The 14635-nt window shown below is 37.5% G+C and overlaps 2 protein-coding genes across 2 annotated transcripts; both read left to right on the plus strand.

Moving 5' to 3' along the window:
* The first annotated feature begins 1754 nt into the window (after positions 1 to 1754).
* LOC143637658 (uncharacterized) lies at positions 1755 to 3782 on the plus strand. Its single transcript, XM_077104997.1, has 6 exons — positions 1755 to 2024; positions 2334 to 2524; positions 2624 to 3003; positions 3083 to 3170; positions 3262 to 3358; positions 3580 to 3782. Exons 1-6 carry the CDS (start codon positions 1826 to 1828, stop codon positions 3639 to 3641), a joined length of 1017 nt encoding a protein of 338 aa, XP_076961112.1. The 5' UTR covers positions 1755 to 1825; the 3' UTR covers positions 3642 to 3782.
* A 9032-nt stretch (positions 3783 to 12814) lies between these two features.
* On the plus strand, positions 12815 to 14398 carry LOC143637638 (protein SAWADEE HOMEODOMAIN HOMOLOG 2-like). The gene is made up of 8 exons (XM_077104975.1): positions 12815 to 12897; positions 12999 to 13044; positions 13150 to 13246; positions 13349 to 13409; positions 13505 to 13556; positions 13640 to 13780; positions 13865 to 13984; positions 14252 to 14398. Exons 1-8 carry the CDS (start codon positions 12815 to 12817, stop codon positions 14294 to 14296), a joined length of 645 nt encoding a protein of 214 aa, XP_076961090.1. The 3' UTR covers positions 14297 to 14398.
* Positions 14399 to 14635: the final 237 nt, after the last annotated feature.

Consider the following 14635-nt stretch of genomic DNA (forward strand, 5'->3'; position numbering starts at 1 on the left):
GCGAACATCTAACTGAAGAAAATTCCTGGTTCGTGTGCGTTCATTAAAGAACTGAACTTGCGCGTGAATGGTTCACAATCACAAACGAATGAGCACAAACAATGCGCTATTTGATTCGTGTAACCGAAAAAGGTCAATGCTGACAGTTCCGTCATACTACCAAGTTTGTTTTAGTACTCGTTTAACATTCCTGTTCATAATATACATATATTTAATTTCACATATAAATGAATCACATAGTACTCATGTTTTATAGCTAGTAATATTGTTTAAATCTATATGATAAGATTATAAAAGTAATTTGAGAGTATTAAAAGTCTTTAATAAACAAATAAACATCAACAAATAATAAATAGACCTAACTAAACACATTATCAAACGTTTATGAGTATAGCTAAACAAACAAACATTAACAGTTCACAAACAATTCATCGTACGTATTATATAAAAATGATCAAGTAAAAGTGTAGTAGCTGAGAGCAGTGTTGCAAAAATCCCGACTAGGAGCCAGTTAATCCCTGATTAATCGCTAGTCCCCACTTCACTAATTAATTTTGGGCTAATTGGCCAATTAATCGGTCAATTATCAAATCCAGCCAAAATCAACATTTCTGGCGGGATTCCGACCAAAATTAGTGGTTTCCGGCGAGACTCCATAAAAAACCAACGGTTTTGGTGAGATTCAAGTTAATTTCCGGCTAAAATGTGTTTATGTAAGCAAGGTTTAAAAAGGCGGAAACGAGCCTCGAAACATAATTAAAAAGAATAAAAATATATATAATATATAAAAATCACACTTTTAACACTAAAAAATTAAAAATGTATATATAATCTTATATAAATAATGTTAGTTTTATGAATTTTATGTAAAAGTTTATAAGTTTATGGATCGAATATTATCTACCGAAGATAAACGGGTTAAATGTTAAGGTACACAAACTAATTTTACACTTTTTATGTAAAAGTTTATAACTTTTAGGGACTAAATGTAAACTTGTGTTAGATAGAAGGTTAAATATTAAAATATCTATACTTTGTTAAATCTAAAAGGCTAAAACGCTTCTTCACGCAACTTCTACTTCTTCCTGTAGCCACTCTTCTTAACTTCTGAAAGGTTTCCGGCATGCTCCCAGCCATAATTAGCCGTCGGAAGTTGAGAAGTGCCTTGTAGCTTCATTACTACCATATTCAACAAAAAAAGTCCAAAAAATAAAAAAAAATGGCATATTTTACAACTTCTAGTGAGGCTTAAGCCTCACCGCCTCGGACTACGTCGAACCGCCTCGCAAAGGTCGAGGCTTAGGTTTCAATATACCCTTATTAGGCTAAGCCTTTAAGGCGTTTTTCCACCGAGGCTGCCGAGGTGTAAGCCTCGAGGCGCGCCTCGGAACGCCTTTTTAAACCATGTATGTAAGTATAAAAGTTACATATAAAAATGTGTACGTGTATATATAAAACTGAAATTTATAAATTAAAGTCTGATCTGATTAATCATTATTGTTAAGTAATCCGCACTCTATCTTTTGACTAGCGACTAACGATTTTTACACCAATGAGCTAGAGCAGATCCACTTCCTCTTGCTGTCACACGATGAAACTCATACAAAAGGGATCAGGGATCAGACAAAACATCCACTCTCTAGTCTAGGACAGAGCAAAACTGCTCAACAACTAGCTTTTCCTCTTTAATGCACTTATTACTTACTCTCTCTCCTCCCAAAACTCAAATCTTTATTCTCTCTCTCTCTCTAAAAAACTCAAAAACCCATTTCAGTCTCCATGATGACAACAACAACAATAATAATATGTGATTTAAGATGATATTATGGCTGCTGTCTTGCTGTTAGACACCATGGCTCAAAACACCACCACCGATGTTGATGATGATGTTAAACCCGCTATTCTACATGACTTTCTTGGCCGTGAATGTCCTCCGCCGACCAAATTAGCCGACGCCGCCGGCTGTTCTTCCGTCTCCGGCGCCGGCGGACGCCCGGCATCCACCGCTTCTGATCTGGGTTCCGGTAGTTAATTGTGTTTCTTTATTTTAACAAAAGATTTTAACTTTTTCTTGATTTATAGTTCAATTTTCAAGATTAGGGTAATGATGTAGTACAGGGTAAAGAAGTGATCGTCTTTTGTACAACTTTTGATGCGATAAGCACATGTTATTGTAACAATCATTTCACTGTATTTGGAGGACAATGTTGTAAAAAAATATTGATTTTTTTTTGCAAAAATGGAGATGAAATTACGATTTTACCCTTGTTGTGTGATCAAGTTTTCATATTTGTGGTGTTGATTGATGAAGTTTATTGTTTTAAACATGGCAGAAAGACAAGTTGGAACATTTTATGAAGGGGTCCCGTTTTTGGGTCAGAAAACCGATTTTTCGGGTTCAAAGATTCAGTTTTCGGGGAGTAAACGCAGTCTTTCTGATTCGGGTTTCATCCTGCCTTCGAGATCAGATGGTAATATCTCTCAACCGCAGCCCTGTTTACCTGAAACCTCACATTTGATGAAGGTATTCATGCTATTATAGTATATTACTGTTATTACACCTTGCATTTCAACTGTTTGATGAAATGCCTAAAAGAGATTTTCAACTTTTTTTTGTGGTTAGATGCTTAGAAATGTGGGGGCGGACCGGCCTAGATGGGTCCACGAGGACGAACCGATCACGGGTGTGCATCAAATGAGGTCGACACCGTCCCATATGGTGCAACCAGCCAATGCATCTAAATGGGACCGAGCCATTCCTGTTAATGTTGGGCCTGTTTTGCAGTATCCTCCTCGTGCTGGTCCTTACGGGTATCAACCCGTTTCGAACATGTTTAAAGATTCCAACCCGGGTCCCCCTTTGATCTCCCAATCGGCTGCTGATGAAGGTTCTAGAACCGGGATTAAAGGGTCTGGGATTTTGAGCACGGTGGCTGAACCGAGCAGCAGTAAATTGAAGTCTTTGATTAGTAATACCGAGCCCAATGCTTCAACTCCACCTTCGTAAGCATAATATGTACATCAAGTTAGACCTTTGACTCGGGAGTCGGGTATTTATGGTTTTGAATCTTGATTTTTGCAGTCGTCACGGTTCTTCGTCGGTCAGTCGTCAGATGACTATATTTTATGGCGGTCAAGCTCATGTGTTTGATGATGTTCATCCCAACAAGGTCAAGATTTTGTAGTTTCTATTTCTTGTTTTTGCTGATATTAATAATAATAATATTGTAATATACATACATTGTTATATATTGGTTTCAGGCAGATGTAATTATGGCCCTAGCTGGATCAAATGGAGGATCATGGTCAACAAGTTTCCTACCAAAACCGTCTGGTGGTGAGGCTATGCCTTTGAGTGGTGAGAATGACACTGATAGTGGTTTTGTTTTGGTAATTATACTCAATAATGTCCCGACCTGGTAATTGGCTTGTTTCAACAAGTATAATTATCAGGTCGGGACATTAGTGGTTATAAATAACCAAGATGGATAAACAACCTAAGTATGCTGATATTTTATGAAATTATAATTTTTAATGTTAAACTTTAAATTTGCTATAAAAGTTTGGTTTTGGGTGCAGGGGTGCAGAGTAACATTTCAATGAAAGATAACCGAGAACAAAAGAGTGAAGATAAACAGTGAAGATGGAAGGTATTTCATGGTTAAATGAATGGTTATTGTTTTAGGGAGGTGGATTATGATGTAGTTTAGGTGTAATCTCAGTTGTCTTTTGAATGCCAACAAGATTCAGTTTAATATAAAGTCATCTTGATATAAATGTTTACTAGTCGAGTATTATTCTGTAACATATGATCGGTTCTTAAACGTACCATGTAACATCCCGAAATTTCCAAAACAATATTAATTGTATTACTTAATAATAGAGGGAAAGTTTACTTGGGTTATCGGAAAATAAATAAATAGAGTAGGAGTTGGTATGGGTCGGGTTAGTATTGGGTAATGGATATGGGTTATGGACTTGGGTTATGAAAGAAGAAAGGAGAGTCCATGGGCTTAAGCCCATGATCCCTAAATAAATACCATTAATCACCATTTAATCCTCATTCTCACATATTCCATACACCACCAAAACACACACAACACCATCTTATAACCCGAACCAAGATCCGAAGGCGAAAACCCGAGCTTGTTGGTGCTGGAACGTCGTGACGGACCAAAACAACATCAAGGCTTAACCGTGTTCGTAGTTCGACTCGTTCAAGATACGTTTATAGTTAGAAATAGTTCGTATAGGTTCGGTTTGATTTGAGAAATGATAGATCTGAGTTTGTATGGTAAAAACGAATCCAACAAAGCTAATCTTACTGAAAATGGTTATGATTTGATGGGTTAATCGATTGATAAAAAGAACCCGTAACCTATATGCCTAAATCGCACCCTTTAAACATCGATGTTAGGTCGATTTGATGGTTGGGGTTTGTAGGCGCTGGTCAGACGATTCCGTGGATACCTAAATCGAGTTATTTGGTTAAGAAACGAAGGATTTAAAAACGAACAGTAGCTGCAGCCGACAACTTCGCCTGCAAGCTAAGTTCGCCTGATGAACTTCGCCTGCAAAGCTAAGTTCGCCTGATGAACTTCGCCTGCAAAGCTAAGTTCGCCTGATGACAACTTCCCCTAAAAGCTAAGTTCGCCTGATGACAACTTCGGCTAAAGCTAAGTTCGCCTGATGACAACTTCGCGTAAAGCTAAGTTCGCCTGATGACAACTTCGCCTAAAGCTAAGTTCGCCTAAGGTTTAACTTCGCTTAAAGTCAAGTTCGATTAGAAAATAGATTAAAAACGATAAGTAAAAGTAAGCAAATACTAGGCCACCAGATTAGATCAGGCGAGTATTGATACGTGTAACTTATACAGTCAGCCGAGCTCAGCTAAAGAAGGGATTTACAACTATCGGAGGAAGAAGCAGAGTTCAGGTGAGTTTCTAGCCCCATTTCTTGTTATGTTTTCGGGGCTGTGTGCATACTCGATGTGTTGTTAATACATTTATCCTAAGTGATAAGTGTATGCCATATGTGATATATGTGATGGATATGAATGATTGCTTGTCGGTACGCGAACGATCTTCGGATATTGCGCGTACTGTCAGGTTAAAAATAAAGGTACGAATATTATATATCGAAGATGTATGAACGTTACAAATGAATACTTGTCGGGGCGTGAACAATCTTCGGATATTGCACGTATCGACAAGGGGTATGGTTGTTAAATGAATGATGTAAAGAACGCCTAGAGTGTTTTTATGCTATAATGTAATTATTGTATATGTGAAGTATGTGTATACAGGTACACGAATGGTATGTGAGTTCTACGTTCGACATAGTAAGTTAGGATGGCAAATCCCTCTAGCTTTTGTCGGACATAGACTCGGCTGGTGATGGCGTAGTTAAGGACTGCGGGCCTTATACGTAATGTAGATGATAGATGTAAACGTAGATAGGGACGGTGGGCCTTATACGTGTTACAGATAATAGACGACAACGTAGTTAAGGACTGCGGACCTTATACGTATTATAGATAGGCATCAGCATAGGGAAGGACTGTGGACCTTATACGTGCTGTGGTAGCATAGGGGAGGACTGCGGACCTCGTACGTGCTATGAATTAGGTTGCAACATAGGGAAGGACTGTGGACCTTGTACGTGTTGTGGAAGTGGGATGGTATAGGGAAGGACCGCGGACCTTGCACGTACCATGAATGGTGAACATAGGTAAGGACTGCGGACCTTTTACGTGTTCACGACCTTGAGTACAGGTATAGACGGCGGACTATGAACGTACTCTCGGTGGACTGAGGTTAGGGATTGTAGATATGCATGTATGGTAGTAAGTATGTATGTAGAACAGAAGGGTAACTAGTTAAGTATGGATATGTATCTTCGGATATGTATGTATGTGTATGTGTATGTATTGTATGGCGTCCGATTAACTAGAACTCAGTCAGCGTAGCTGACTTTTAGTATGCACGCAGGTGATCAGACCAAAGGACTAGCATGAGGATGACACATGGCATGGATTGAACGGCTGGCATCTTAAGATGGAAGAAAAGATGTTTTAAATATAATGATTTGTTTTATAATGTCAAAGAAGAGATTGAATGTTTTGTAACGAATGCTTCAAGTAAACGTTTCCGCGAAAGTTTTAATGAACTCTGATTTGTAAGAACTGTGTTTATGAGTAAATCCGACGCTAAAGTAAGGCTACCGGGTTTGGGGCCTTACAAGTTGGTATCAGAGCATAAGTTCGAGAGATTTAAGCATCCTACATGCTTAGACTCGAACAGAGAATGAGATTTAAAATGAGAAAGAAAGAAGATGCCAGTTCAAGATAGCCATGTGTCACTCAAGCAAGCTCAGTAAAGGTAAAGTGTATGGTAAATGGTGTATGTTAATGTTGGCTTATTTGCTAAATGAAGAATGAGGGCAGGTTAGGGATAGGATTAATTGATCTTAACTGATTAACTGTTTAAGAGTATAAACAAGCACAAGTGAAATCATGAAGGGAAGTATGTAGAACCTGAGGAGTACGCAAATAGTTAATTACACTTGATCAACGTCATTAACTACTTACCTTACGAATCACGTGCTAAATAATTCCTAGAGTGATAACATTTGTGTTTCCTTAGAGATAAGATAGATGACTGTTACAAAAGAGGCGGACACGAGAAGAATTTGAGGCAGAGCGATATACGAAAACAACATGACTCCAACTGCCAAAAGTAATGAAGAAGTCACGCTTGGAGCTTGTAGTCAGATATGCTAAGAGAGTTGCCAAATTGTCACAAAAGCATCAAAGGAAGCCCTTGGAAAGACGAGACGAGACTTGAGACATCGAGAGCCTCATGGACAAGCTACCTTAAATAGCTAAAACACATGACCACCATTCGATGACTACAAGTCAGGAGTAAGAGGGATAACCCAGAAAGCAAAGGCGATTCAATAAAGTGTGTAAATATAAGAAGTTTTCCTTTTATAGGGAATAAGTTAGGTTTCGGGGACGAAACCTCTTTAAGGAGGGAAGACTTGTAACATCCCGAAATTTCCAAAACAATATTAATTGTATTACTTAATAATAGAGGGAAAGTTTACTCGGGTTATCGAGAAATAAATAAATAGAGTAGGAGTTGGTATGGGTCGGGCTAGTGTTGGGTAATGGATATGAGTTATGGACTTGGGACATGAAAGAAGAAAGGAGAGTCCATGGGCTTAAGCCCATGATCCCTAAATAAATACCATTAATCACCATTTAATCCTCATTCTCACATATTCCATACACCACCAAAACACACAACACCATCTTATAACCCGAACCAAGATCCGAAGGCGAAAACCCGAGCTTGTTGGCGCTGGAACGTCGTGACGGACCAAAACAACATCAAGGCTTAACCGTGTTCGTAGTTCGACTCGTTCAAGGTACGTTTATAGTTAGAAATCGTTCGTATAGGTTCGGTTTGATTTGAGAAATGATAGATCTGAGTTTGTATGGTAAAAACGAATCCAACAAAGCTAATCTTACTGAAAATGGTTATGATTTGATGGGTTAATCGATTGATAAAAAGAACCCGTAACCTATATGCCTAAATCGCACCCTTTAAACATCGATGTTAGGTCGATTTGATGGTTGGGGTTTGTAGGCGCTGGTCAGACGATTCCGTGAATACCTAAATCGAGTTATTTGGTTAAGAAACGAAGGATTTAAGAACGGACAGTAGCTGCAGCCGACAATTTCGCCTGCAAAGTTCGCCTGATGAACTTCGCCTGCAAAGCTAAGTTCGCCTGATGAACTTCGCCTGCAAAGCTAAGTTCGCCTGATGACAACTTCGCCTAAGCTAAGTTCGCCTGATGACAACTTCTCCTAAAGCTAAGTTCGCCTGATGACAACTTCGCGTAAAGCTAAGTTCGCCTGATGACAACTTCGCCTAAAGCTAAGTTCGCATAAGGTTTAACTTCGCCTAAAGTCAAGTTCGATTAGAAAATAGATTAAAAACGATAAGTAAAAGTAAGCAAATATTAGGCCACCAGATTAGATCAGGCGAGTATTGATACGTGTAACTTATACAGTCAGCCGAGCTCAGCTAAAGAAGGGATTTACAACTATCGGAGGAAGAAGCAGAGTTCAGGTGAGTTTCTAGCCCCATTCCTTGTTATGTTTTCGGGGCTGTGTGCATACTCGATGTGTTGTTAATACATTTATCCTAAGTGATAAGTGTATGCCATATGTGATATATGTGATGGATATGAATGATTGCTTGTCGGTACGCGAACGATCTTCGGATATTGCGCGTAGTGTCAGGTTAAAAATAAAGGTACGAATATTATATATCGAAGATGTATGAACATTACAAATGAATACTTGTCGGGGCGTGAACAATCTTCGGATATTGCACGTATCGACAAGGGGTATGGTTGTTAAATGAATGATGTAAAGAACGCCTAGAGTGTTTTTATGCTATAATGTACTTATTGTATATGTGAGGTATGTGTATACAGGTACACGAATGGTATGTGAGTTCTACGTTCGACTTAGTAAGTTAGGATGGCAAATCACTCTAGCTTTTGTCGGACATAGACTCGGCTGGTGATGGCGTAGTTAAGGACTGCGGGCCTTATACGTAATGTAGATGATAGATGTAAACGTAGATAGGGAAGGTGTGCCTTATACGTGTTACAGATAATAGACGACAACGTAGTTAAGGACTGCGGACCTTATACGTATTATAGATAGGCATCAGCATAGGGAAGGACTGTGGACCTTATACGTGCTGTGGTAACATAGGGGAGGACTGCGGACCTCGTACGTGTTATGAATTAGGTTGCAACATAGGGAAGGACTGTGGACCTTGTACGTGTTGTGGAAGTGGGATGGTATAGGGAAGGACCGCGGACCTTGCACGTACCATGAATGGTGAACATAGGTAAGGACTGCGGACCTTTTACGTGTTCACGACCTTGAGTACAGGTATAGACGGCGAACTATGAACGTACTCTCGGTGGACTGAGGTTAGGGATTGTAGATATGTATGTATGGTAGTAAGTATGTATGTAGAACAGAAGGGTAACTAGTTAAGTATGGATATGTATCTTCGGATATGTATGTATGTGTATGTATTGTATGGCGTCCGATTAACTAGAACTCACTCAGCGTAGTTGACTTTTAGTATGCACGCAGGTGATCAGACCAAAGGACTAGCATGAGGATGACACATGGCATGGATTGAACGGCTGGCATCTTAAGATGGAAGAAAAGATGTTTTAAATATAATGATTTGTTTTATAATATCAAAGAAGAGATTGAATGTTTTGTAACGAATGCTTCAAGTAAACGTTTCCGCGAAAGTTTTAATGAACTCTGATTTGTAAGAACTGTGTTTATGAGTAAATCCGACGCTAAAGTAAGGCTACCGGGTTCGGGGCCTTACATACCAGATGATATATGTTTATCCTACCTTGGTCACTGGCTTGGTGAAGTAGCCATCTTCTTTTATCGAAACTCTTCTATGCTAGCATCTGTCTTGTTCTTCTGGCGCACGATAAGTTCTGCTATTCTTGTTTGCCGCTTTAAAAATAAAGTTGAATCCGGTTTTAAGATTCAATTTTCAACATGTAATGTGGGACTTATAGAAATCGAGATTGTTATTAATCAATAACCATAAAAATCATCGAACTTTATAAAAAAACTAGCGATTCATTGGGACAACTGACTCGAGTTGAATACAACTGTACAAGTCAACAATGAGGTAAGTTTCCAGCTAGGATTGGAGATTATGAGTTGAGCCACTTAACTCGTATTGTTATGAGGTCGAGCCCGAGTTGACATTGACTTGGTCACTTGACAATTGACATAGTTCGCTTTCATCTGCCGTCTTTGGGTGCCGGTTGGAGACTGTTGACTCGTCTGTCTACCTCCTTGTGTAGCTTTAGTTTCAAACGGACCTTCGAAAAGTTTTAGAGAGAACATGGATTGTTGTTTGTGGGTATACCCTTAGTTAATCGTTGAGATTAAGCAAAATTGAGTAGACGCAGTCTTTAAAACATTTGGCACGCCAAATTCTTCAATACCAAAACATGCATGTTCGTGCGCATCATTGCTTGTCTACGACAACACTGTAGTGAAGGCTGGCTTTTCTTTGGCATTCGGCTAAAGGGGATTTCAAAAGCTGATTATCTCAGTGCGCAACGACCATTCATCAACTCGAATCGGTTCCATAAATATCCCTCTGTTGTATAAGTCCATTACATGTTCTGGCGATCCATGGTTCCAAATTTACAACAACCAATGTCTAGAAGTTGGTTTCGTGTACACTCCTAATCCGCTGACAAGCTTATGGCTTCTACACACCAAGTCGACAAACCAAATTCGAACGCAATCATTAACTTGAGTTGGTCTTCCCATTTGAATTTTAGCAGCTAGCTTGAGCAAAGCACACAATTTTTTGCAACTTAATGGTCTATGAGAATTTTCATATAATAACTTTCAAATTAATGACTTTGACTTCAAACGAAAGACGAAATGTGAATAAACATTGACACAAGTTAGAAGGCGTGGATTGTGAAGTATACACTCGTTCAAGACTATTACCATTTTGATCACCTAGAAACCTCAAGGGGCCATGACTGATGAAATGTGACATGGAAATGATCGTCAGTTGTTATAGCAACTGTTTATTGATAATAAAGTAATAAGTTGCTATTGATCATCAGCGGTAACTAAGACCAACAACAACTTAGTCCAGTAGTGACATTGACAAGTATGATCATTAACAACTTGTAGCAAAGAGAACCGACATTAGTCGCTACTTACTAAACTATACATGCCCACTAGTTAAGTTTTCGCTAAAGCATTTTTCCTTAATGGGAAGCGTCTAACAGTCGATAGTCGGGCAGTGAGGTGGAGACCAGCGATTAATCGGGATTATTCGGATCAAATTTTAATGTATATTATTCATTTTTATATATACACGCACACATTTATATATGTTATTTTTAGTTTTACACATACACAAACGTATTTTGGCCGGAAATTTGCTGGAATCTCACTGGAAATCGCTGGTTTTTGCTGGAATCTTGCCGGAAACCGCTGATTTTGGTCGGATTCTCATCAGAAACCACTGATTTTGGTTGGAATCTCGTCGGAAACCGCCGATTTTGGTCGGAATCTCACCGGAAACCGCCGATTTTGACCGGATTTGACTATTGACCGATTAGCCCAAAATTAATCAGTGAATTGGGGAATATCGATTAATCAAGGATTAATCGGTATTTAGTCGGGATTTTTGCAACACTAGGTCAACAACAACGAAAAACATTAAAATAAAAAAAAAGCAGAAAATGTTGAAACCTGTTAAATAAATGCTCTAAAAGTAAACATAAATAAACAAATCAATAAACAACACTTTCTTCTTCTTCTTTTTCCCCAATTTCCCGCTCAACCTTTTTACCCACAAACACACCTTTCAGGGTTTTACACATGGATCATCATGGCCTTCGATCTAGAGGCCAAAACTTTCTTCTTCTTCTTTTTCCCCAATTTCCCGCTCAACCTTTTTACCCACAAACACACCTTTCAGGGTTTTACACATGGATCATCATGGCCTTCGATCTAGAGGCCAATAACATATAACATTTATATATGTTATTTTTAGTTTTACACATACACAAACGTATTTTGGCCGGAAATTTGCTGGAATCTCACTGGAAATCGCTGGTTTTTGCTGGAATCTTGCCGGAAACCGCTGATTTTGGTCGGATTCTCATCAGAAACCACTGATTTTGGTTGGAATCTCGTCGGAAACCGCCGATTTTGGTCGGAATCTCACCGGAAACCGCCGATTTTGACCGGATTTGACTATTGACCGATTAGCCCAAAATTAATCAGTGAATTGGGGAATATCGATTAATCAAGGATTAATCGGTATTTAGTCGGGATTTTTGCAACACTAGGTCAACAACAACGAAAAACATTAAAATAAAAAAAAAGCAGAAAATGTTGAAACCTGTTAAATAAATGCTCTAAAAGTAAACATAAATAAACAAATCAATAAACAACACTTTCTTCTTCTTCTTTTTCCCCAATTTCCCGCTCAACCTTTTTACCCACAAACACACCTTTCAGGGTTTTACACATGGATCATCATGGCCTTCGATCTAGAGGCCAAAAGAATGTCTTTACAGGGTTTACAACAGCCGAGGTTACACATTACACACACACTCTTCTCAGTTAATCTATATGTTTCTTCATATGGGTCTCTAATTTCTTCAACATTAATCCCATCTTTAGCTCTAAAAACTCTTACTTTATGCCATATTTCAATCATGTCATGTAATACTTGAACATTTCAAGAATATGTGTGGCATTGGTGTTAGAGGGTGTTTGGTAAATTTTAATATATTTAAGGGTTTACATGTATTATTATTTTCAGCCCCAATGATTTGCCAAACACCTCATTTTTGTTGTATATAATCACTATTTTTAGGTTGTTCAATAGGGTTTCTTGGATTTTTTTAAGGGGTTGAAATCGGTGATAGAAGTTCGATTAATGTAGCTTAGGAAGTTGGTTTGTATACAATGTTGGTCTTCATTTGGTGTAATTAATTATCAATATTATACATTCTTGAATCTTTATGGCTATTGTTTTGTATGCAAGTGTTAAAGTTTATATCTTTTGTATTATGGTCTTCTATTAGTTTCTTAGCTTCCTTCAATGGTTGATTTCCTTAAAAAAAAATAATAATAACTGAAAGGCGTATGCATTCGTGTTGATGTGAAAAAATCATTAGTGAATTCTTAACTTCACAGATGGAGAAAATGGACAGAGTACTAAAACAATCAGAGCAAATTCCAAATTTAGAGGTTATTAAGAAGTTAACAACTGGATTCAAGTGAGTTATCTATCACACATATCTGCTTTCTTTAATCTCTATATTGTTTATTTTCATGGTTTGTTTACATTACAACTTGTAAATTTTGGTCTTTTTAACAGCCGTTCTGCAGGTCGTGCAGGAAAACCGCTTTTAAAATGGACCGAGGTTTGTACCCTTTTTTTCATACTTGCTAACATTATTTATTAGAAAAAATAAACTCTTGATTCTTTTTGCACTTATTTACACTTTAGTATTATGGTTATATATTAGGTCCAAAGTTGGTTTCTTGATAGGCAGAAATGTCTTATGCCAAAAGATACATCGCTTACTGTCCCCAACGTGAACGGAATTTCTGATATGTCTAAAGGTATTATTTTTCCGTACAAAATTACTTATTTGCCCTCCATAGTCATAACAAAGATAGTGGTCAACATTGTATATCTTGATATAATGCAACAAATTTATGCAGGAGAAAAAGTTATAGATTTGTCAAAGTTGAAATATGAAGCAAAATCATCAGATGGTGCATGGTAATCTTTTACATGTAACGATACAAATATTTAAATAATTAAGTTCATAATTACATAATCATATTAACATCGTTTTATTATCGTAATTTATGTAGGTATGATGCGGAGATTTTCATTAAACACAGATTTATTAGTTCAAGTGGATATGTAAGTTTGTATCTTTTAACGGTTAACCTTCTAAAAGTTTAATTAACACAACGTCTAAACGCTACATTTTATACGAATTTTAGGAAGTTCTTGTAAGATATGACGGTTTTGGGAAGGAAGAGGATGAGTGGGTGCACATTAAAAATGTGCGTGAACGGTCGGTTCCACTTGAGGACTCGGAATGCTATAAAGTCATGGCTGGAGATGCTGTACTTTGCTTCCAAGTCAGTAAGATTCGTAAAGAAGTTTTTAACATTATAATTGATTATTGGAGGCTAATTTTTAAAAAATTTTCGGTGTGTTATTAGGAGGAAACAGATATTGCAAGATATTATGATGCTCAAGTTATTGATATTCAAAGAAAGTTGCATGATATGAGGGGTTGCAGATGCATTTTCTTGATTCGGTATGAGCATGACAACTCTGAGGTATGTACGATTGTAAGATAGTGTAACATTTTACAATAGTTTGACTTTTGAAGTCAAACAGAGGAATTTCAACTTCAAAATTGATTCGAATGCTATGAATTTTAAGAAAATGGTTGACTGCATAGTCATAGTAAAATAATTTGCTTACATAAGCAGTAACACGTTTTATTTAAAAGTTTAAAGGTGTTTCCTTGTTTTTGAAACTGATATGTGATAGTTTGACCTTGAAAGTCAACATGCAGCATTACATTAACTTTGTGTTTACAGGAAAGTGTTCGGTTGACGAGACTCTGTTGCCGGCCAGAGTATTAGAAGCGGATTCCCATCTTCTAAACATTTATCATCTCAAAATATATATATATATTTAATATCATCGATGTGGTTTATGGATCATCTAGCAACATGGTTGATATAATTATAAGTTGGTTGCTAGTTATTGAATCACCATTATGATGGAAATTTTGTGTGGAGCATGATTCCTTTGGCTTGCTGCTCTGCAATATTTGATGTTTCGTATTTGCCCGAAAATGTAATATATAGACTTTGAATATTATTAAAATGACTTGTTATAATACTGTGCATCTTTATCAGTTTTTATATTTAAGTTATATTCCTTTTGATATGATCAAACAAAGTATACAATGTAACCGT

This window comes from Bidens hawaiensis, unplaced genomic scaffold (assembly GCF_021521415.1).
Source record: "Bidens hawaiensis isolate Kalapana, Puna unplaced genomic scaffold, B.hawaiensis_p1.1 tig00008375_1, whole genome shotgun sequence".
Taxonomy (NCBI): Eukaryota; Viridiplantae; Streptophyta; class Magnoliopsida; order Asterales; family Asteraceae; genus Bidens; species Bidens hawaiensis.

What these genes read in the sequence shown, in the direction of transcription:
- LOC143637658 (XM_077104997.1), top strand. Translation starts at nt 1,826, where the DNA reads ATGGCTGCTGTCTTGCTGTTAGACACCATGGCTCAAAACACCACCACC. An exon ending in CGCTTCTGATCTGGGTTCCG is followed by an intron (nt 2,025 to 2,333) that starts GTAGTTAATTGT and finishes TAAACATGGCAG; the next exon opens with AAAGACAAGTTGGAACATTT. An exon ending in TGAGGCTATGCCTTTGAGTG is followed by an intron (nt 3,359 to 3,579) that starts GTGAGAATGACA and finishes TTTTGGGTGCAG; the next exon opens with GGGTGCAGAGTAACATTTCA.
- LOC143637638 (XM_077104975.1), top strand. Translation starts at nt 12,815, where the DNA reads ATGGAGAAAATGGACAGAGTACTAAAACAATCAGAGCAAATTCCAAAT. An exon ending in CGCTTTTAAAATGGACCGAG is followed by an intron (nt 13,045 to 13,149) that starts GTTTGTACCCTT and finishes GTTATATATTAG; the next exon opens with GTCCAAAGTTGGTTTCTTGA. An exon ending in ATGAGCATGACAACTCTGAG is followed by an intron (nt 13,985 to 14,251) that starts GTATGTACGATT and finishes TTGTGTTTACAG; the next exon opens with GAAAGTGTTCGGTTGACGAG.